Genomic DNA, 21,319 nt, shown 5'->3' with positions numbered 1-21,319 from the left:
TTAACCACTGTGCCACCAGGGAAGCCCATGACTCGGTATTTTAACAGAAGTTTGATGCCCGCAACTAAGCTAAGTTCAAACTGGAACCACACTAGAAAAGTTATGGAAAAGACAGTCTTATTTCTAATGAGAATATTTCAATCCCTGAAGAATAATTTGGCCCATTTATAATAAATAAAAAGAAAAATATGCCTTAATCACTGTTCTAAGATTTTGTAAAACTACATCATTTCCTACATTTTAAAAAAATCTTGCTTTGTTTTTGCTTTTATAATTCTGGGTCCATAAATATCTCAGTTCATTGAACAGCTATTTTTTGAGTACCTACTCTGTACCCAGGCACATACACATAAAGTTCATTTATGTATTCAAAATGAAACAAACACCTCATGTTTAAGATAAGGATAATAATCCTTAGTTATATGGCTGCTGTAAAGACATGAACTAATCAGTTAACACTCGATGAATGACAGCTATCATTAATGGAAGTACTGCTAAAAAGACTGGAGGCTATCGTGAATTGAGAACAAAATGGAGGAAAAAATGTGTTGCTAATTTGTGTTACAAATTAAATATGTACACTTCAGTTTAAAATTGCCATTGATTTATGTTTACCTCATTTATCTTCCCCAATCCTATTGACTTTATTAAAGAATATAGGATGCAGCTAAACTGGACAAGTGATACAGTTAAACATCAAAAGGTGAGAAACTGAAGCCAATAGACTTGAAATACATAAAACAGATATGTTCTGCATAAAGCAGTGCTGAATAAATATTTGTCACATGAGAAAACTAGTGAATGGTACAAGATGAATGGAAGGCAAAACCAACAATGCTGACTGGTCTGTAAATCAGCACAGACATAACAGGACACACTGGAAAGAATTTCTATGGGTTTTTCCAAAAAGAAGTACTGAGAAAACCCCAATCTTAGAGCAGCAAGTATGAGAGCAAGGGGCAAATAAATGGTAAGGGTCAAGTCAAAGGAATTTGGGAATGCCATCAGTGCTCCTAACAGGAAGGCCTAGTTATCACTGATGTGAAGAGCTTGTAAGACGTCACAAAATAAGGTCTTTTTTAAAAGGCTCCAAACAATAGTATGTGCTAAGTATCCCAATGAGCCCCTTCCCTATTTCTCATAGGCAACTACAACTCTGACCTGATACTGACATTCTTAAGATTCCCACTTGCAGGGGATGAAAGTGAAGACATCCTGAGTTCTGAGTACAGTTCTCCCAGAGAAATTCTACCAGAACCCTATAGGAAGCCACAGGCCTGTAGCATTCACTCAGGTCTCACTTAGTACAGCCAAGTTCAAGTAAAATGAGGGCTATACTACAAAAGACATCTAAAAAGGTAGGGATAAGAAGACATAAATAACAAAGCATAAAAAATAAGATGACCAAAGATGAAATATACCACTTCTTACAACAAACATGAATGGATTAATGCCATTAAAAAAAAAAAAAGTAACTTTTTGTTAACACCCACTCCCAAAAAAGCAGGGGTGTGTGTGTGAGAGAGATAGAGCAAAAACAACATAAAGAGGAAACCTATAAACTACAAGAGACTTAAAAAACATATTAGTGGACTTCCCTGGTGGCGCAGTGGTTAAGAATCCGCCTGCCAATGCAGGGGACATGGGTTTGAGCCCTGGTCCGGGAAGATCCCACATGTCGCAGAGCAACTAAGCCTGTGCGCCACAACTACCAAGCCTGCGCTCTACAGCCCACGAGCCACAACTACTGAACCCATGTGCCACAACTACTGAGCCTGTGCTCTAGAGCCTGCGAGTCACAACTACTGAAGCCCACGCGCCACAACTACTGAGGCCGACACGCCTAGAGCCCATGCTCCGCAACAAGAGAAGCCACTGCAATGAGAAGCCCGCGCGCTGCAATGAAGAGTAGCCCCCACTCACCGCAACTAGAGGACGCTGGCACCCAGCAACAAAGTCCCAATGCAGCCAAAAATAACTAAATAAATTAAAAACAAAAAAAACCATATTAGTGATCATGATGTAAAGATTTTGTTTGGAGGTCAATTTATACCGACTGCAAAACTAAGTAGACAAATCAACCAATAAATAAGAGCATTTTATAGGACAATCAAGGGAATATGGACAGAATATTTGATGATATTAAGGAATTTTTGATTTCTATATGTGATGATGGTGTTATTGTTATATTTAAAAAAAGGAGTCTGTGTTCAAGGGATATATACTGAAAATGTTTACAGGTAAATAGACATGATGTTTGGAATTTGCTTCAAAATAAGAGGAGAGTTGGGTGGCAGGGTGTGGAGAAAATAAAATTTAACCATGAGTTGATAACTGTTTAAAGTGAGTGATGGGTACGTGGCGGTTTTTCATTCTATTTTTTATGTTTGAAATATTTCATAATTCAATAGTTAAAGATAAACGGATAAATAAATAAAACAAATGATTGTCAGGTTAGAAAAAAGATAAAATCCAACTAATTTTTTAAAAAAGGAAGCACATAGAAATGATATAAAATAACCTGCAATTTTAAACAAAATTCAATCTTAGATTGACAGACCTCAATATTAAATGATCACCTTTAAAGTGCGGTTTATACCTTTTCTGATTTGGCTTCCCAAGAGTGTTTGGAAACGCCATGTTCAAAGGCCATCTTTTTTTTTTCTTTTAACCAAAAAGCATGAAATGTAAAATTCAGGAAATATTATTATAAACAACGTGTCTGACACACTGATAATCTAGATATATGTGAATCTAAACACACTCATATAAATATAGAAAGTACAGAAAATATAATTTGGCAATAATGCTTTCACTAAAATCTTAGCACAGATTTTTCTTTGCTCACAATTTCTATAAATGTACAAATAATGCCTCATTTAAAAACTGAGCATAAAATGAAAAAAATCTTTTAGCATGTAAGATTTTCTAATAAAACGCTGGAACTTGAATAGGTTTATTTTATAATTATTAAACTGTGAACAGTTTGAAAATCACTGGCAGTAGCCTAGTGTAAACAATTCAATACAAATAGCCTTAATGAAGGTTATACAATTTTTTAAAATGTGTTCCAAAAATAAATCTACCATGTTTGATGAAATATTTGTCCTGAATTCTAAAAGAAAGCATCGCTGTTACCTACGGTCCACTGATATCCCTGCCTTGCCCCCAACCGATTCCATTTTTGGAACATCAACGTTACAGACTAGATGCAACTCTTAAATAACTACATTCAATTAATTTTAACGCTATTTTTTGAATGCTGAAAATTAAATACTATCTGATTCAACTCCCTGATAGGAAATCATGTAAGCTTTCAGGTTTGAGCTCTCCTAATAGCATAAATATCTAGGCTTGTTATAAAACCATTGATCTAAAGATTAGACTAAAAACAAGTATCACATTCAAGATGGACTCAAAGGTCATGAATGCCAGCCAGGTAGTTCGGATTTATTCTCAGGTAACAGGAAGCCACTGAAATGACAGGGTTCCCAAATACTTGTCTCTTTTTTTTTTTTTTTTTTTTGCAGTACGCGGGCCTCTCACTGTTGTGGCCTCTCCCGTTGCGAAGCACAGGCTCCGGACGCACAGGCTCAACAGCCAGGGCTCACAGGCCCAGCCGCTCCACAGCATGTGGGATCTTCCCAGACTGGGGTACGAACCCGTGTCCCCTGCATCGGCAGGTGGACTCTCAACCACTGCACCACCAGGGAAGCCCCCAAATACCTGTCTCTTAATATCATGTTATTATTATTCTTTCCCTGCTTGAATCCAACTATCCCTACAGTTTTAGTGATCACCTCTATTAAGATGGCTTCCAAATTTGTATTTTAATCACTGACATCTTTGGAACTGCAGATCTGAGTATACAATTGCCTGATTATACAGTTGCCCTGTTATAAGCAACAAATTCTATTTACTCTTCCACCAAGCCAAGCCTAAGCCCTGCTTCTCCATTTGCATTAGTCCCTTATAGCCTCTATTTGCATGAATCGGTACACTACCATCCACCAGTTCTCCAGAATTAAAACAATAAAATCAACTTTGGCCTCTCCTCTTTTCTTTCCCCTTCTAACAGTCCAATTCATTACCAAGTCCAAAAGTTTTGTCAAATCAAACTTTTCTTTCCATCACTTCAGTCCAAATAGATCTCTATCCAGGATCACGGTAAACCTAGCGATGCTCCCACCTAACAGAATTTTAGTTCCCTCCCTTTCCCCTCTAGCTCATCTTTCCCAGGGCTTCCAGAGTCATTTCTCTAATAGCTCTAATTATGACACAAACTTTTCTCTGTTGAAAAGCTTTCAATGGCTACCTACCACCTACAGAATGAAGCATAAATTTCAAACCTATACAAGGCCTTTTATAATCTGACCTTGTCTATCCCCTCACTAGAACAGCTTCTATTGTTCTTCTACTCTGAAGTCTACCCACATGGGACTACCTTCTAATCTCTGTGGTATTTCCTATCCCTTCCAGGTGCCAACCAGAAATACTTTTCTACCACTCTTTGTGAAATCGTATTTATCTTTCAAGGTGCTGATCAAATGTTTCCAGCTACTTATCTCCCTAAATTCTCCCAGCTACAATCAAACATAAGGCACTCTCTTCTTTTTCTAGCACAGCCCTAACAGTCTGAAAGTTGCTTCTTATAAAAAGGTAAACATTTACCCTCTGATCTAAGTTCTGAGTTAAAAGGCTATACAGATGAGCCTAATCCTTTCCTTTTATCTTTTTTAAAATTTGGCTGTGTCGGGTCTTAGTTGCGGCATGCTGAATCTTTCATCGTGGTGTGCAGGCTTCTCTCTAGTTGCGGTGTGTGGGCTCTGTAGTTGCGGCACTTGGGCTCTCTAGTTGTGGCGCAGGGGCTCAGTAGTTGCAGTGCACGGGTTTAGTTGTCCTGTGGCATGTGGGATCTTAGTTTGCCAACCAGGGATTGAACCTGCATCCCCTGAATTGGAAAGCAGATTCTTAACCTCTGGGCCACCAGGTAAGTCCCAAGCCTAATCCTTTTCTACACCAAGATTTTTCATATACTTGAAGTTCCTCGTAAATCTTCTCTTCAAAGGGTAAACCTCCTCAAGACTCACAGCTAATAATACTCACGTATATAATTTCCAGAAAATTTTATCATCATAACTATCCCTGTCTGGACACTAGATTTTCAAGCATCTCTCCTAAACTGTGGTGTCCAGAACCAAACACAATACTCCAAACAGGTGTTTTTGCATATTATGCATAATATTCACCCCACCCCCAAAATCTGGACATTCACAATGTCAATTAGCAAATAACAACTCAAAATAGTTCTTCAGTTAACAAATTTGTTAGTTTTAGGGGTGTAGATGTTTAATAAATGTGCAAAAGGAGGTGAAAATAATGAAACAAGGTTCAAAGAGGTTCCAGTCAGAATCAAGTATACAAGAATTTATCTTAGAAAGGAAGAGAATTACCTTTTGAAACATGAGATAAATGGAATCATATGGATAAAAACTCAGGGAAATTACAAATAAGAAGGGTGCAATAACTAAGGAATTTTCTAGATCAAGTTTGAGGAATCTTCTACTAAATAATCTACTATAGAGCAAGCAAACTTTCAATAAAAAGATGTCAATCAACACTTTGCTATTAAAAATGCCAAGTACATGCTATACTCATAATCTTTTTATCCTGAAATGCCAATATGCTTTTTTAAAAAAAGTTAAAATTTCCACAGTTCTAAACTTAAATTCAGCTGACTAGACAATACTCAAGACTTATTTTGAATTACATAACAAAAGATTTTCTCTTATTAAATAAAACCCTATGTGGAAAATATAGTAGTTCTTTGATGACTGGCACCACAGTAATTAACTGAATTAAAAGAAAAATTAATTTCCTCTAAAGGGTTCTTAAACACTCTTCATTGATGGTGTTCAATTATGCAACTCAAAGAAAACTCAAGGAGACCTCTAAAGAGCCACCTTTCATATCAAGGAAATAGAAAAGTTAGATGACTTATTTTTTGAAAACTTGCTTGAAAACAAACTAAAAATATTTTCCCTTGCTTTATAGTAGAGGGCTTATGAAATGTGTAATGGTACTTATAGACTGTATAACACATCTGTACCACAGCCCTCAATTATCTAAGAACTGAGACACACAGAGACATTAGACAGCAGCATACATTGATTCTACTACATCATTGGTAAAAGCCTGATTTTCTCACAATCAAGAGTACATGGATTCAAAATATCAAGCTAATTGAAGCATAAATTGGCATAAGCACTTTGGAAAACAACTTGGTATTATAATAATAAAATTATAAGATAAACATTACCTGTGACTCACAAATTATACCATTTTAGAATACACATGATTTTGTTAATTTAAGTCTTTCTTTAATGATACTGTATTTTCAATGAAATGAAATTAATACAAATTTTTTTTTTTTTTTTTCCCCCGGTACATGGGCCTCTCACTGCTGTGGCCTCTCCCATTGCGGAGCACAGGCTCCAGACGCGCAGGCTCAGCGGCCATGGCTCACGGGCCCAGCCGCTCTGCGGCATGCGGGATCCTCCCGGACCGGGGCACGAACCCGCGTCCCCTGCATCGGCAGGCGGACACTCAACCACTGCGCCACCAGGGAAGCCCCCAATTTTTTTTTAATGGTCAAAAGATTTGAACAGATACTTCACCAAAGATCCATGGATGGCAAATAAGCACATGAAGATTCTCAACATCCTCAGTCATTAGGAAAATGAAAATTAAAACCATGAGATAACACTATCTACCTATTAGAATGGCTAAAATAAAAATAAAAACAAAAAAACTGACAAAACCAAGTGCTGGTGAGAATGTGAAACTAGAACTTTCATGTGTTGCTGGCAGGAAAGAAAAATTGTACAACCAGTTTGGAAAACAGTTTGGCAGTTTCTTATAAAGTTAGTTATATATACATTTACCCACAACTCAGCAATTCCACTCCTAGCTGTTCACCCTAGAGAAATTATGTTCACACAAAATCCTATATGTGAACGTTTATAGAGACTTTTCGCACAATCACCAAAAACAGTAGAAACAACCTAAATGTCCTTCAGCTGCTGAACAGATAAATAAACTGTGGTAAACCCATATAATGGAAGGGAATACTACTTAGTAACAAAAAGGAACTACTGATACATGGATAAATCTCAACTACATTATGCCATGTGAAATAAACTAGACTCAGAAGACTGCATCTTGTATTCAATATAGCTCCATTTATTATACATGATGTTCTGGAAAAGGCAAAACTGTAGGAATGTAAAACAGATCAGTGGTTGTCAAGGGCAGGGTGAGGGAATGAAATACTAAGGGGTAGGAGGGACTTTTGGGGGTGATGGAACTGTTCTATATCTTGATTGTGGTGATACATGAGAGTATGCATTTGTCAAAAATCATAAAACCATACACCAAAAAGGATGAACGTTACTGTATGTAAATTATACTTCAATTTAAAAAGGTCAATCTGATGTTTTTCATATTTTTTAACGTTACCTGACAACTTATGGAAAAGAAACATTTTTCCCTCTGCTTCCTCTGTCAAGAAACACTTCACCACCATTCCAGGTTCTTTGTGGACTTTTAAGACTTATTTCCTGCCCTGATAGAGTTTAAATGCTTATTAGGGAAACAAGTCTAAGATATTAAAATAAGTTACAGAAAAGGGCTAGGCAAAACAATTTTGAGTAATAAATCAAGGAATACCCTTTACATATGCTCTACGAAGAAGAAGAAATGCCCTCTGTCAAGAGTTACGGGAAATGAATGGAACACAACTTTGAAAGGTCTTAGTGTTTCTCAATATTATTGCTATTATTATTATCTCTAACTTTCAAGTGAGGATACTGAGACCTGCGGAGGACAAATACTTTGTCTGTGATCCCTCAGTTATTAGATCTCAAAGTTGAGATTCTAACCCATGCCTTTCTGACCCCAAAGCCTGAGATCTTTTGCATCGCGGCGCTGGAACAACACAGAAGAGTTTACCACGACTGCCACGTGGTGTGATCTCAAAGACCAGCAACGGCCCCTACCTCCCCAAATATCAAGACTTCGCAAGATTCCTGCACAGAAACACGGTTAGCGCTCTGTATCTTCAAGTCAGCGCAACAGGGTCTTGGGAGTGTAAACTCATGGGAAAGGTAACGTGGAGCCTTGCGGGGATCTCTTTTCCATACAGTCAGCGTGCATGGCCCTACTTCTGACAGATTTGGCCTTGAGGAAGGTGACGCCTGGGGCCAACGCCGGAGCCACTGAAAAAGGTCAACACCACGAAAGAGGAGAGCGGAGGCGCTCAAAATACACCTCTTCAATTACCCCGCGCCAGCCTGGTCGCAAGAGGGTCACGGGAGGAGGAAAGGCACTTCCCTACCCCTCCCGGGAACCTTTGGTAAAAGACGTCCGTGGACTCGTCCCCGTCTACGTCGCCCGACCTCAAGGACCCACACTGAGGGGGGCAGAGGGGGCGGTCCTCCGCTGGCTGGGCTCTCGGCGATGGGAGATACAACGCTAGCGTGGCCGCGGCCGGGCTCAGGACACGGGCGCTGCGGCGCAGGGACGGCGGGCACCCGCCGGGCCGTTCACCGACAGTCCGTCTGAAAGCCAGCGGCCAGAGTAGAGAGGGTTGTGGGGAGAACGAACTCGGGTTGTCTACTCTGGTGATTACAAGTGCCGCACATCGTTTTTCGACCCCCCAACCGCTGCCCTAGTTCTCATCTCACCTCTCCAGTTCTTGTACTCTGGGATATAGTAGTATTTGTTCCCGAACCGGTCTGTGCCCACTTGCTCCTTCACTTCCTTTGACAGCGCTCTCCACAAGACACGGAACAAATTCTGAGACCAACCCATGCCTTCCCACCGGCTCCAGCGCGGGTCGTGCCGTGACCTGCCGAGGTTCCCTGAGACCAAAGCGAGAAAGCCCAGGCAGCTGACCCAGCCCACCTGCTCAGAGGAGTCCCACCCACCTCCTTCCGTACACCCTCAAGTAACGACGCTCTCCATTGGCCCGGTGGCATCATGCTTGACCAATGGGAGACTCCGCTCTACACCCCAGCCTCAGTGTTCTGTCATGGCGCCGTCCAGTTCGCCAGCCGGTGTGAAGGAACGGGATGCTAGGGTTTTTGTTGGCACGACAAGCGGGTTTGGACGACCCTGTTCGCCTTCGGAGAGCGGAGTCCACACGGAGGTAAAGAAAACCTTATTTTATCTAATATTCCGGTTAAAATCTGGGCCAATGGGGCTTCCCTGGTGGCGCAGTGGTTAAGAGTCCGCTTGCCGATGCAGGGGACACGGGTTCGTGCCTCGGTCCGGGAAGATCCCACATGCCGCGGAGCGGCTAGGCTCGTGAGCCATGGCCGCGCGTCCGGAGCCTGTGCTCCGCAACGGGAGAGGCCACAGCAGTGAGAGGCCCGCGTACCACCAAAAAAAAAAAAAAAAAATCTGGGCCAATGGCTGTGTTAGCTTTGCCTCACACTTGGCCGCCTCATTACCACTTTTCTCCACCACAACTGGGCTTTACTCTCTCTTCTGTTCTGTGGCTCGAGAAAATAGGATACGTTTTATATACCTGTAGGCAGGTGGGTGCGCACGCGGGCTCGAGTGAGGGCGCTATAAATCTAAATGAGGATATTTTCATTTTACTTTATTCCTTCGCCCCGGTTCCCAAGGAATAACTGTCTTCCAAGAATTCGTTCTTTCATTTAGTCAACGTATTTAGTGAGCTGTTACTATGTGACAAGCAATATGTTAAAGGCGGAGCATAGGCCAGGAATTGAACAAAGTTTAGCATGACTAGAGCAGAGAATTGTGGAGAGAGGGCCATTGACAAGAGATGAAGCTGGAGAAGTAGGGGAGGCTAGATGGGGAAGAGCCTTGTATGCTTGGTTAAGTGGCAAGAAGATGAGAATAAGGTGACAACTGTTGCATTTTGTCATCTGCTTAGAGAATGGATTGAAGTTGAGAGCAGGATTGGGAGCCAAGTTAGGTAACTGTTGCAAGGAGAGAGTTGATGGAAGCCCGAGCCAGGGACGTGGCAGTTGGGGCCAAGAGGGTGAAGATATTTGAAAAAAATCTAAGAAATAGAATCAACCAGCCATGGAGATTAATTGGATATAATGAATGATGAAAAAGGAAAAGTCTGCAATGATTCCCAGCTATGTGCCTTGTATATCAGGGTGAATGATGGTAACATCTCTCCCCAAAGAGGGAGCAAGTTTTACTTTAATTTTGTTCATATTGACTTTTCCCATATTGCTTTCAAGGAACGTGTGGAGATTTCACTTGGAGAGTGCAGGACACAGTTGCATATAGTATATGTTTGATGCTCAGTAGAAATTTAGATTGTTTAATGCAAAATGATACGTGAAGTGAGGAGGACATAAGATCACCCAGGCACTATTTGTGGAGTAAGAAGAGAGAAGCAGTTCAGTGATTACAAACCTGAAAAATACCAACACTTAAAGTTAGGCAGAAGATGAGACTGCAGAAGAACTGAAAAGGAGTAACCAGAGGGATTGAAGGCAAATTAGGGTGGTGAGGTATCATGGATGCTGAGGGAAGACTGTTTGAAGAGGGAGCCATCAAATGTGTCAGTTGCTGCCCCCGAATCCCTCCTTTGCTCTCAATGGTTCTCCATCCCATTATTCTGCTCTATTTTCTTCATTCAATTTATTGCCACTGAAATTGTATTATATATTTATTTTTTTACTGGTATATTGTCTTCTAAAACCCTGTATTCCCATTGCCTAGAAGAGGGTTTGGCACAATTTGTATGATGTTTTGTGTTCTAAGGTGTATTATCCTTACATTTTAGTATTATGCTTTTAGAATGGGTAAATATGTTTCTAGATAGTACATACAGTTTTAACTAAATAAGAGAGTATTAATTTTTTTACCATGTTTTGGTTAGTTTTAAGCATGATTGGGGTTGCATCTCCTACTGTCCTCCAACCCCCGTTAGTGCACAGTTGACAGTAATTCCTTTTCAGCTAGGTCATCCACTCTAACAAAAGCATACAGGCATATCCAGAGTTTTTTATTCCAGTAACTGCAAGAAATCAAGCAAAATTTGTATGTATCACAATTTGTCAGTCTGCTTAAATTTGTCAGTCTGCTTTGACTATGTGGCTTGTTTCCATCAAGTAGTTCTGCAATTCTTCCCTAATGATCAGCGAAGTAAAGTTTGGAAAATGAGTGACGTTGTCCATTATCTTTAATTTCAGTGACAGTAGCGGTACTTTTTTGAAAAGAAGCAGCATTATTCTTTTTTCCCTCATATGACCAGAGGTCTTATCATATCAGTAATAATGTAAATCGTGTGCACCACTGAGTGTCTGAAAAATTTGGTTTCTTGTTGTCTTTTAATTCCAAAAAGTCCTTGGTCTGAGGAAGCAGCTAAGTATAGCTCTTTAGCACAGTCAAAATTCTGTGACCTAAGCCTCTTACTTCATTAGAAGAAATAATTCAAAACAGTGAAGGTTTCCTAACCAAATTGCCAGATTAATCCATCTTTAAATAGATTTCATTTCCTCTGCAAAGCATTGATTCCCCGAGCATACTTAACATTTCTGGTTACAAACCTGTACTCTAGTAATCCCATGCACATCTCTCCCACCAATTGCTTTGTGTGCTTATCAAAAGTCATTATTTCTCCCTAACCCTATTAATGCTAGTTTTATTTATTATTCTGATGATGTCATTTTAGTGGGAGCTGATGAAGTATGAATACAAAAGTTGCTATTCTTATAAAACTAAATGGACCACTTTTGAAATAGTGGAAACAAATGGCTTAAAACAAAATGAGATATGATTGAGACAGTTATTATGAAAGATTTGGGGAAAGTGTAAAAAGATGAAACAGTCTTTTTCAACTTTGCCAGAATATTTAAAATAACATAGGGTATTTGGAAAAAATCCTCATGCTATCGTTCCAACCCCATATATTCTAGTCTAATTGGTCTAGGACACTGGAATTTTTTAAAGCGCCCTAGCTGATTGTAATGTATAGCTAGAAATGAGAACCATTGCTTAAGAAAGACTCCACATTCAATTGCTTTGCATATGTCTTAGATTCCATATTCAGTTGCTTTGTATATGTCTTAAATTTTCACCCAACTAAAATATATAAATTAATAAATAAAAAACAAATTTTAACAATCCCTGAAAATCATAGACTATATATAATATGTGTATGGTTTATGGAAGAAAGATGTTATGGCCCTCTGTTCAGCACATTTCATTCTTCTTCAAAAAATTAGCTAATATTCAGACAGTCTTTGCTTTGCATAGTAGTGCACATCCATAAAACTGATAGTGTAAGCTAAAACCTATGCAAAGTTATCTTAATAATTAGTGAGGAAAATTCAAATTGTTCTGTGACCTTTAAAAAAATTTTTTGAAGCACTAGAAGTCACTATCAGTTATCTGTGTAACGTAAAATATTAGAAATGATGAGAACCAAAGTATATTTCTTCGTTTAAAAAAAAAAAACTTGTCAAGAGTAGTTTGAGCAGTGCTTGTCTTCTCATTGTACAACTTACAAGTTGAGCATCTTTTCTTTACCTTGGCTAATTATCACACGCCTTTCTAAATTTGTGTCAGATTCCAACATTTTATCCTTTACATTCTCAATGGCTTGAAATATCTCTGAGAGTTCTCTTTATTTATTTATGTATTTATTTATTGCCATGTGGTGCGGCATGCAGGATCTTAGTTCCCCGACCAGGGTTCGAACCTGTGCCCCCTGCATTGGGAGTGCAGAGTCTTGACCACTGGACCACCAGGGAAGTCCTTGAGAGTTCTTTTAATGTGAAGATTTCTGCCAGCATCACTTCTTCTGGGACATATTCAGCCTTTTCATCGCAAACACTTTACCTCATTTATGTCGATAAGTTCACCCTCATTGATCTCTTCAGTCTGCATATCTAGAGTTTCTAAAATGGCAGCAATGTCAACATTCCCGCAGTGAGCTATTTCTTTTGTAATTCCATTTACATTCAATTTGAGTTTCACTTCCAGTATCATCACTTTGTGTTGCTTTTGTGCACTTTAATTATGTTTGCCAATTCCCCCATTCAGTTATCCATTTTTGTGGAATTCCTTGTGGGTTTATCTCAGGGGCACAGAGGTAACAAAACTAAATGCTGTGTGTGAACTGAATAACAAATGCACAGTGATCATCTGCAGACTTTGAAAGAAGTCATGCAAAGTGCTCACTAATTTTAATGTACATGTTATTTTCATAGTATCTTGTGGACTGAAAAGCAAGTATTGAACACTGCGCTTTTTACTCACAGTTAATATACCATGGTAACTGAGATTTGAACCATGTTGTCGTGGTCTGGTATTAACTAAATCATGGTAACTGAAATTCGTGTGTATCAGACAATGCAAAATAAGGACTACTTGTATATTTAAGTTAAACTGTTTAAGGTAGTTTTTTTTAAAGATTCCCCTCTTTAATGATATTTTAGCTTAACTAAACAAACATACAGTCCTATTTTATTCAGAGAAGATGTCTACTGTCATTTGCCCTAGTTTCTTCCTTGTCGTTGACTACAGGCAAAGACATGAACACTAAAATGCAATGTTTATAATTCATACCCTCCTTTTTTATTTTATAACTCTACTGAGGTACAATGATATACACTAAACTGCACATTAGAGTATACAATTTGATGAGTTTTGACATATATATACACTTTTGATACCATCACCATAATCAAGATAACAATCATCCATAAGCCCCAAAATTTCATCAAGACTCTATAATCCCTTTCTCCCTTCTTTCCCTGTTTCACATTCTTTCTACTCCAGGAAACTACCGATCTGCTTTCTGTCACTATTGATTAGTTTGTATATTTCAGAATTTTTTATAAATGAAATTATTTTTTCTTAGCGTTCTTTCACTCAGAATAATTATTTTGAAATTTCTCCATCCTCTTGCATGTATCCATTCTTTTTTATTGCTGAGGAGTTTTCCATTTTGTGGATATACCATAACTCGTTATCCATTCATTTGTTGATGGGCATTTGAGTTGTTTTGGGACTAGTACATATAAAGTTGCTCTAAAGATTCATGCACGAGTCTTTGTATGGGCATATGCTTTTATTTCTCTTGGGTGAATACCTGGCAGTGGAATGACTAGGTATATGTTTCACTTTTTAAGAAACTGACAGTTTTTCTAAAAACTTACATTCCTATCAGCAGTGAATGGAAGTACTGATTGCTTCACATTTTTATTTACCCGTTCCTGCTTTCTTTTGGGTTATTTGAACATTATTTAATATTCTGCTTTAATATCTATTGTGATTTTGACTGTATCTCTTTGTATAGTATTTTTTAGTTATTGCTCTAGGAATTGTAAAACACCTACTTAACTTCATTTTCTACTTAGAATCAATATTTTACTCCTTCATTTGGTATATTGAAACTTTATCACCCGTTACCTTCCACCATACGTGTTGTTGTCTTATATATTAGATTTACATACATTGTAAACTCCATTGGACAGTGTCACAATTTTTGTTTTCAACCATCAAACATATTTTAAAGGGAAGAATAGCCTATTTACCTAGATATGTATCTTTTCTGGTGTTCTCTTTTCATTTCTGATATCCCAAGTTTCCTTCCTATATCACTTCACTTCTGTCTGAAGAACTTTGTTTAGAAATTCTTTTAGAACAAGGCTGGATGGCTCTATGGTTTCGGAAAAGGAATCTGCAGTTAGTTCAATCATTTGTTTCTCTATAGGTAATTTGTCATTCTCTCTGGTTGCTTTGAAATTTTCTTTGTTTTTAGTTTTCAGCAGTTTGATTATAATGTGTCTGAGCATGGACGTCTTTGGGTTTATCATAGAGTCTATTCTGCTTCTTGAACTTGCAGATTTATATCTTTCCACAAACTTTGGATGTTTTCAGCCATTATTTCTGTCCAATATTTTTTACATACCACTTTCTTCTTTCTTTCTGGGACTCTGATGACATTTGGCCTTTTATAATTGTTACTGAGGTCCCTGAGGCTGTGTTCTTTTCTTTTCTTTCTACTTTTTTTTTTGTGTGTGTCTTTTTACCCTATGTTGTTAAATTGTGTAATTTCAATTGATCTGTGTTTAGGTTCACTGACTTTTTCCTCTGTCATCTCTAATCTGCAATTTAGTCTATCAGAAAAATAGTTTTTAATGAAAATTAGATTTTTGATGAAAAATAATTTAACATTTTTCAGTTCTAAAATTTCCATTTGGTTCTTAATTATATCTTCTATTTCTTTGCTGAAACTTTCCTTTTTTAACATTTGTTTCAATTATGTTCACAGTTGCTTGCTCAAGCATATTTTAATGGCTACCTTGAAGTCTTTGTCAGATAATTCCAACATCTGTGTCACCTCAGCTTTGGTGTCTGTCTGGTTGTCTTTTCCCATACAAGTTGAAATGTCCATGGTTTTTCATATGCAGAGTAATTTTGCATTGTATCCTGGACATTTTGTAATGTCATGAAACTCTGGGTCTTTTTTCAGTCCTATGAAGAATGTTGATATTTTTGTTTTAAGAAGCAATTGGCGAAGTTAGGTTCAGGCTGAAAGTTCTTACCTCCTTATGTTTGCCATGGTTCTAATGTCAATTCAGTTTTCAAAGCCATTTCAAATCTGCCCCCAATGTGTGCCACTCAGCAGTCTGTTACCTGAGTGGTACTCTGTTAGTTTATTTTCAGAATCTTTTGTATGCTACTTAAGGTTAGCTCCATGCATGCTCTGCTCAGTGATGAGTCCTGGAGTTCATAAATAACTTTATGAGGTTGCCTTCCTGAGCTTCTTTCTCTCAGTGATCTTTCTGGTACCTCTCATCACTGGGACTCTCCCTTTTGGTACTCCTGCTGGAAACATTGGGCTCAGTTACCCTGTTTACCATACACTAATGTGTTTGGGCCCAGTTCTGGGCCTGTAAGTGAGAAGACAGAGGAAGAAAGCAATGGTGATTGGACCCACTCTCTTGGGATCAGAGCTCTGATGAACAGAGAAAACAGATTCCTTCCCCAAGAGTTTTGACTCCCTCAGGTCACTGTTTCCGGCCATTGCCAGTGCTGCTATCAGATTGCCTAGGGGCTGGGCCACAAGAGAATGGAGAAAAGAGAGAAAAATATAGATGGGTGATTTCTGCATATCCTTGAGTATTGGAGTTCCCTTTTTTACTCCTGGAACTTTCTCTGTCTGTGCCACAGTGCTCACTTCCAGGTTTCCAGCCAGGAAGTAGCAGAGGAGAAAAAAATAATAAACTGGCCATTGTTTTGGTGGTATGTTGGATTTGGTGTTTCCCCCAGTCCAGTTGCTGCTATTTACTTTTTGGAGTCCTCAAATAGGTATTCCATGCATTTTGTTCACATTTTATAGTTGTATTTCTAGGGAGATGGGTAAAGTGTGCTAGTTATCTTACCTCAAACTGGAGTGGCTACTTTTGAGTATTGACTAATGAAGTGGATGATCAAACGAAAGAAATATGTCAAATCACAAAGCAAGTATAAAAAGTATGAGAGAAACAATAAGAGATTTGGAGAGTAGACCCAGAAGACCCCAGAGGCAATAATAATTCCAGAGGGAGAACAAAACAAACAAGCAGAGACTAGATTGACAGACTAAAAAGGTTCACTGAAGTGCAATAGAATTGATGAAAAAGACATAAAATTAAAAATACCCTAGTAAATATATCTAGGAATGGAGAAAAAAATTATTAAAAGCTTCCAGTGGTAAACAATTTATTCATAAAAGAAAAAAGGTTGACATTAGACATCTTAGCAGTTCTAGAGACTGGAATGATATCTACTAACAAGAAAAAAGGACTGCAAGTCAGGAATCCAAATTTAGCCAATCTGTTCAATATTGTGCATATGCTAAAATTCCTAGAAATATTTCACCCCTTTCCCCTTCAAGAAAAAATACCCAAGGAACAACATTAATTGATGAATGAATGTATTTGAACAAGGCCCCAGGGTACATAAATGATGAAGAGGAGAGGAAACAGAGAAGAGCAGTGAACCTTGTAGTATGTGTATGGTTAAATCTAAATATATAATAATAAACAAGCTGGAAATATATAACATGGCTGATGAAGATCTTTTTAGACACGCTTCAAAATTAGCAAAGGGGAATGAACAGCAACTTCATTGAACTAGCAAAATGAAAAGTTAAAGATGGAACTATGACATTAAGTAAACAATAAATAATATCAAGTATATCAGATGTCATACCAAAGGTGAACAGGCTGATTCCTCCCATTAAGAAGCACAGATTATCAGATTAATTTTTAAATAAAATATAGCTAAAAGCTGTTGCTCAGAAATACCTCAATTTAAAATATTTTTAACTAGTTTACAAAATTCTTAAATATTAAAAGTTAAAGTAGAGGATAAAAAGATAGTAGACAATTGTCAACAAAATGCAGAAGTCACTGTTAATATTAGTTAAGGTGAGATTTTTGGTTAAAAGCACCAAACATTGTAATAGACGATATTATTTGAAGCACAATTGATGAATTGGTGTAATAAAACATGTATTCAAACAGTTAAATATATAAAGCAAAATGTAAAGAAAATTTGACACTAGTTTCTTTTCCAGAATGGTCCTGATATAGTAGAGAGAGAATACATACATATGGGGGAAATGGATAAACAACACACCAAATTTAATAGACATATATAACTTTACATCTCTTAGAGAATGTCCATGTTTTTTATATGTCAGTGGTACATTTACCAAAATTTTTATGTACTTGGCTACTAAGAAAACTTTAACAAATTCAAAAAGGTAGCCATCTTTACAGGTCATATTCTTTGATCATAAGCTAAAGAAATTGGAAGTAAATTAATTAATGAGAACATCACCATCACCTCTAATTCAATGTTTAAAGAATTAGCAATTACAGGGCTTCCCTGGTGGCACAGTGGTTAAGAATCTGCCTACCAAGGCAGGGGACACGGGTTCGAGCCCTGGTCCGGGAAGATCCCACATGCCATGGAGCAACTAAGCCCGTGTGCCACAACTGAGCCTGCACTCTAGAGCCCGCAAGCCACAAGTCCTGAGCCTGCATGCCACAACTACTGAAGCCCACATGCCTAGAGCCTGTGCTCCACAACAGGAGAAGCCACCGCAATGAGAAGCCCGCACACCACAACGAAGAGTAGCCCCCGCTCGCCACAACTAGAGAAAGCCCGCACATAGCAACGAAGACCCAACACAGCCAAAGATAAAATAAAGAAGATAAATAAATGTATTTTTTTAAATGTCATAGCCTAAAAAAATAAAAATGAAAGTATTTCATCATTGAAGAAGATGAAAGGATATAATAAATTTTTTAAGCCATCTTAACACGTTAAAACAAAAAGTTAAAAGGACTCGCTCTTTTCCTTACCCTGCTTACCTCAGTTTCCTCTGCCTTCTCCCATATCTCTTCTCTTTCACTCCTTTCCCCTTCACCCTCTCTCCTTCACTTTCTCCCCTCCCTCTTTTCTCCCATATTCTCCCTACCCCTCTTCCTTCTACTTCTATGCTTTTGTGTGGGGGGTGTCCCCAAGACCACCCCCAGGTTTGAGGATTCTCTGGAAGGACTCAGTATGCAGCATACGGTTGTACCAAATTACTCATGGCTATGATTTATTACAGCAGAAGTATACAAGGTAAAATCAGTGGAGGGAAAGGCACATGGGTGACTTGTGAAGGAAACCAGGCACAAGCTCTCAGTGGAGTCACACAGATAAGCTTCATTTCTTTAGCAATGAATTGTGACAGCTTAGGTGAAGCTGTCTATCAGGGAAGCTCATTAGAGACTCAGTGCCTGGAGTTTTTAATTGAGAACTGGCCACATAGGCACTTTCTGCTTAGCATGTACCAAAATTCCAGACTCCCAGAAGGAATGTAGGTATTCATAATGTCCATTGTTTGCTCCAAATATTAGTTTGGGTACAGTGAGCCATTCTTATCCAGAAATGATGGGAACCCTCCTGAAATCCCAGAAGGCAGGTAAGGGCCAGTCTTGCAAGCAGCCCTTTCTAAAGATAGCAGTGTCAGGCCTGCCATTTTAACTATTTTTTGCACACCTTGCCTCCTTCCACACAAACCCCACCCCTGTTTCCCTATTGTAGTACCCTCCCCCTTTCCCTTCATCTTAACCCCTCCTTCTGGTTCCCAAACAATTCAGACCTAAAGTATTTAGGTTGGGTAGAGGTAGGCTACCTATAAGGCAGGGATTAGGTTGGCCGAAAGTGAGATTTCACTGGCTGAGCAGGTTGAGGAGGTAGTCCAGAGGTGGAGACAGGCAAGTTCAGCTGATCAGGGTGCTGAGAGAAGCAGAGATCAAAGCCTAAGCCTGGTCAGCAGCATCCTTGTTGGAGGACGGGGTAGTAGTGGAGTTGGGAGATTGGTTACATACAGGGGGATTGATCAAATAAATATATTAATGATAATGGAGACCATGTTTTCACTGTTAGGAGAGGGAGCTCAAGGAAGGGATGATTCTCTTTGTACATGTCTTTATGATACTATTTTACTTGTTATAAGACGCAAATATTACTGTTATAATTTGAAAAGTCATCAGATGGAAAAATATTTTAAGAGGAAATAGGCATTTCAGTGGAGAAAATGTGAAATATTATTTTCTGGTGAAATATTGAAGTTTAGAAATGGTAGAAGAGCATAATGGTCTGGAGAAAAAAATGTCAGAGTTCAGATGTAGTTCAACCAATTATGTGATTTGGGGCAAATTACTTATGTCTTAGTTTTTTTTGTTTTTGTTTTTGTTTTTGTTTTTTTGCGGTATGTGGGCCTCTCACTGTTGTGGCCTCTCCCGTTGCGGAGCACAGGCTCCAGACGCACAGGCTCAACGGCCATGGCTCATGGGCCTAGCCGCTCCGCGGCATGTGGGATCTTCCCGGACTGGGACACAAACCCGTGTCCCCTGCTTCGGCAGGCGGACTCTCAACCACTGAGCCACCAGGGAAGCCCTGTCTTAGTTTTATAATCAGGCAAAGTGTTTAATAATGTAATCTACCACTGGGAAAGTTACTACTTAGGATTACCATTTATTACACTTAATAAAGTGATTACAATGTCAGCAAATAGTAGGCTCTTAATTAATATTAGCTGTTTTTATTATTGATCAGGGTTAGACAAGTAGTAAGTGTTAGACTGGATATTTGAACCTAAGGCTAAACTGTCTTCCAAGAGAAAAAGAGGAACTTGTATATCTTTAAATCAGACACTTGCTACTGTTAAAATGATTTCCAAAATGTTTATGGGAATTAATAGTACTGTCACTGCATAAAAATATCAGTGTGTACCTTTCCTAGAACTGTGCATTGTTATTTTTTAAAAGAAAACTATGATAATTTGATAGGTTAAAACTTCTCATTTTATGAAACTTGACCCCTATTTTATACCCCTCACAAAAATTAACTTGAAATGGATTAAAGACTTAAATGTAAGTCCTGAAGCCATGAAAATCCTAGAAGAAAACATAGGAATAAAGCTCTTTGACATGGCCTTGGTAATGATTTTTTGGATATGACACTTAAAGAAGAAGCAACAAAACCAAAAATAAACAAGAACTCCAAAGGTGGGGAGGAGTGGGGAGGGGTGGATCTTAGGCCAAAGGAAAGCAAACTGTGAACGGTAGGATAAACACCAGCGCCATGATGTGAAACTTTTGTCCATTTCAATAGCTTTTTTTCCAATATAGGATGGGTTTTGGTTACTGCATACCTACCAACTACAGTGTGATATAACATGGAATAAGCACTCTTACCAAAAAAAATCAGAAACAAAGAAACAAGTGAGACTACATCAAACTAAAAAGCTTCTGTACAGCAAAAGAAACCATCAACACAGTGAAAAGACAACCTACAGAATGGGAAAAAATATTTTCAAACCATTTATCTAATAAGGGGTTAATATCCAAAACATATGAAGAACTCATACAACTCAATATCAAAAAAAGAAAAAAAAAATTGAAAACTGGGCAAAGAACCTGAATAGACATTTTTCCAAAGAAGATATACAAATGGCCGACAGGTACATGAAAAGATGTTCAGCATCACTAGTCATCAGGGAAGTGCAAAAACAGTGAGACAACACCTCACACCTGTTAGAATGTCTATTATCAAAAAGGCAAGAGATAACAAATGCTGGAGTGGATGTGGAGAATATGAAACCCTTGTGCACTGTTGGTGGGATTTGTAAATTAGTACAGCCACTGTGGAAAACCAGAATGGAGGATCCTCAAAAAATTAAAAATAGAACTACTACATGATCTAGCAG

The 21,319-nt window shown here is 38.4% G+C and overlaps 2 protein-coding genes across 5 annotated transcripts in view; one reads left to right on the top strand and one right to left on the bottom strand.

Annotated features, from left to right (window-relative positions):
• The window catches only part of NDUFAF2 (NADH:ubiquinone oxidoreductase complex assembly factor 2), a 184,886-nt gene extending 175,873 nt beyond the window's left edge, over positions 1 to 9,013 (bottom strand). The window contains exon 1 of one of the 3 annotated variants that reach the window (XM_089908887.1): positions 8,745 to 9,013. In XM_089908887.1, coding sequence (XP_089765013.1) covers positions 8,745 to 8,871 — 127 coding nt within the window. In that variant the 5' untranslated portion in view covers positions 8,872 to 9,013. The remainder of the gene's footprint in view (positions 1 to 8,744) is intronic. The other 2 variants (XM_089908889.1, XM_089908888.1) reach the window with 2 other exon arrangements.
• Positions 9,014 to 9,063: 50 nt separating this feature from the next.
• The window catches only part of ERCC8 (ERCC excision repair 8, CSA ubiquitin ligase complex subunit), a 68,742-nt gene continuing 56,486 nt past the window's right edge, over positions 9,064 to 21,319 (top strand). Inside the window, exon 1 of one of the 2 annotated variants that reach the window (XM_022596964.3) lies at positions 9,064 to 9,208. In XM_022596964.3, the coding sequence (XP_022452672.1) occupies positions 9,132 to 9,208 (77 nt within the window). In that variant the 5' untranslated portion in view covers positions 9,064 to 9,131. The other variant, XM_089908884.1, reaches the window with a different exon arrangement.

The sequence above is a fragment of the Delphinapterus leucas genome, chromosome 3, assembly GCF_059928025.1.
Source record: "Delphinapterus leucas isolate spDelLeu-1000000601 "Yukka" chromosome 3, BTC_Dleu_Yukka2, whole genome shotgun sequence".
NCBI classification, from domain to species: domain Eukaryota; kingdom Metazoa; phylum Chordata; class Mammalia; order Artiodactyla; family Monodontidae; genus Delphinapterus; species Delphinapterus leucas.
Note: the sequence above shows the minus strand (reverse complement) of the source record. Positions and strands in the feature narration are given on the sequence as shown.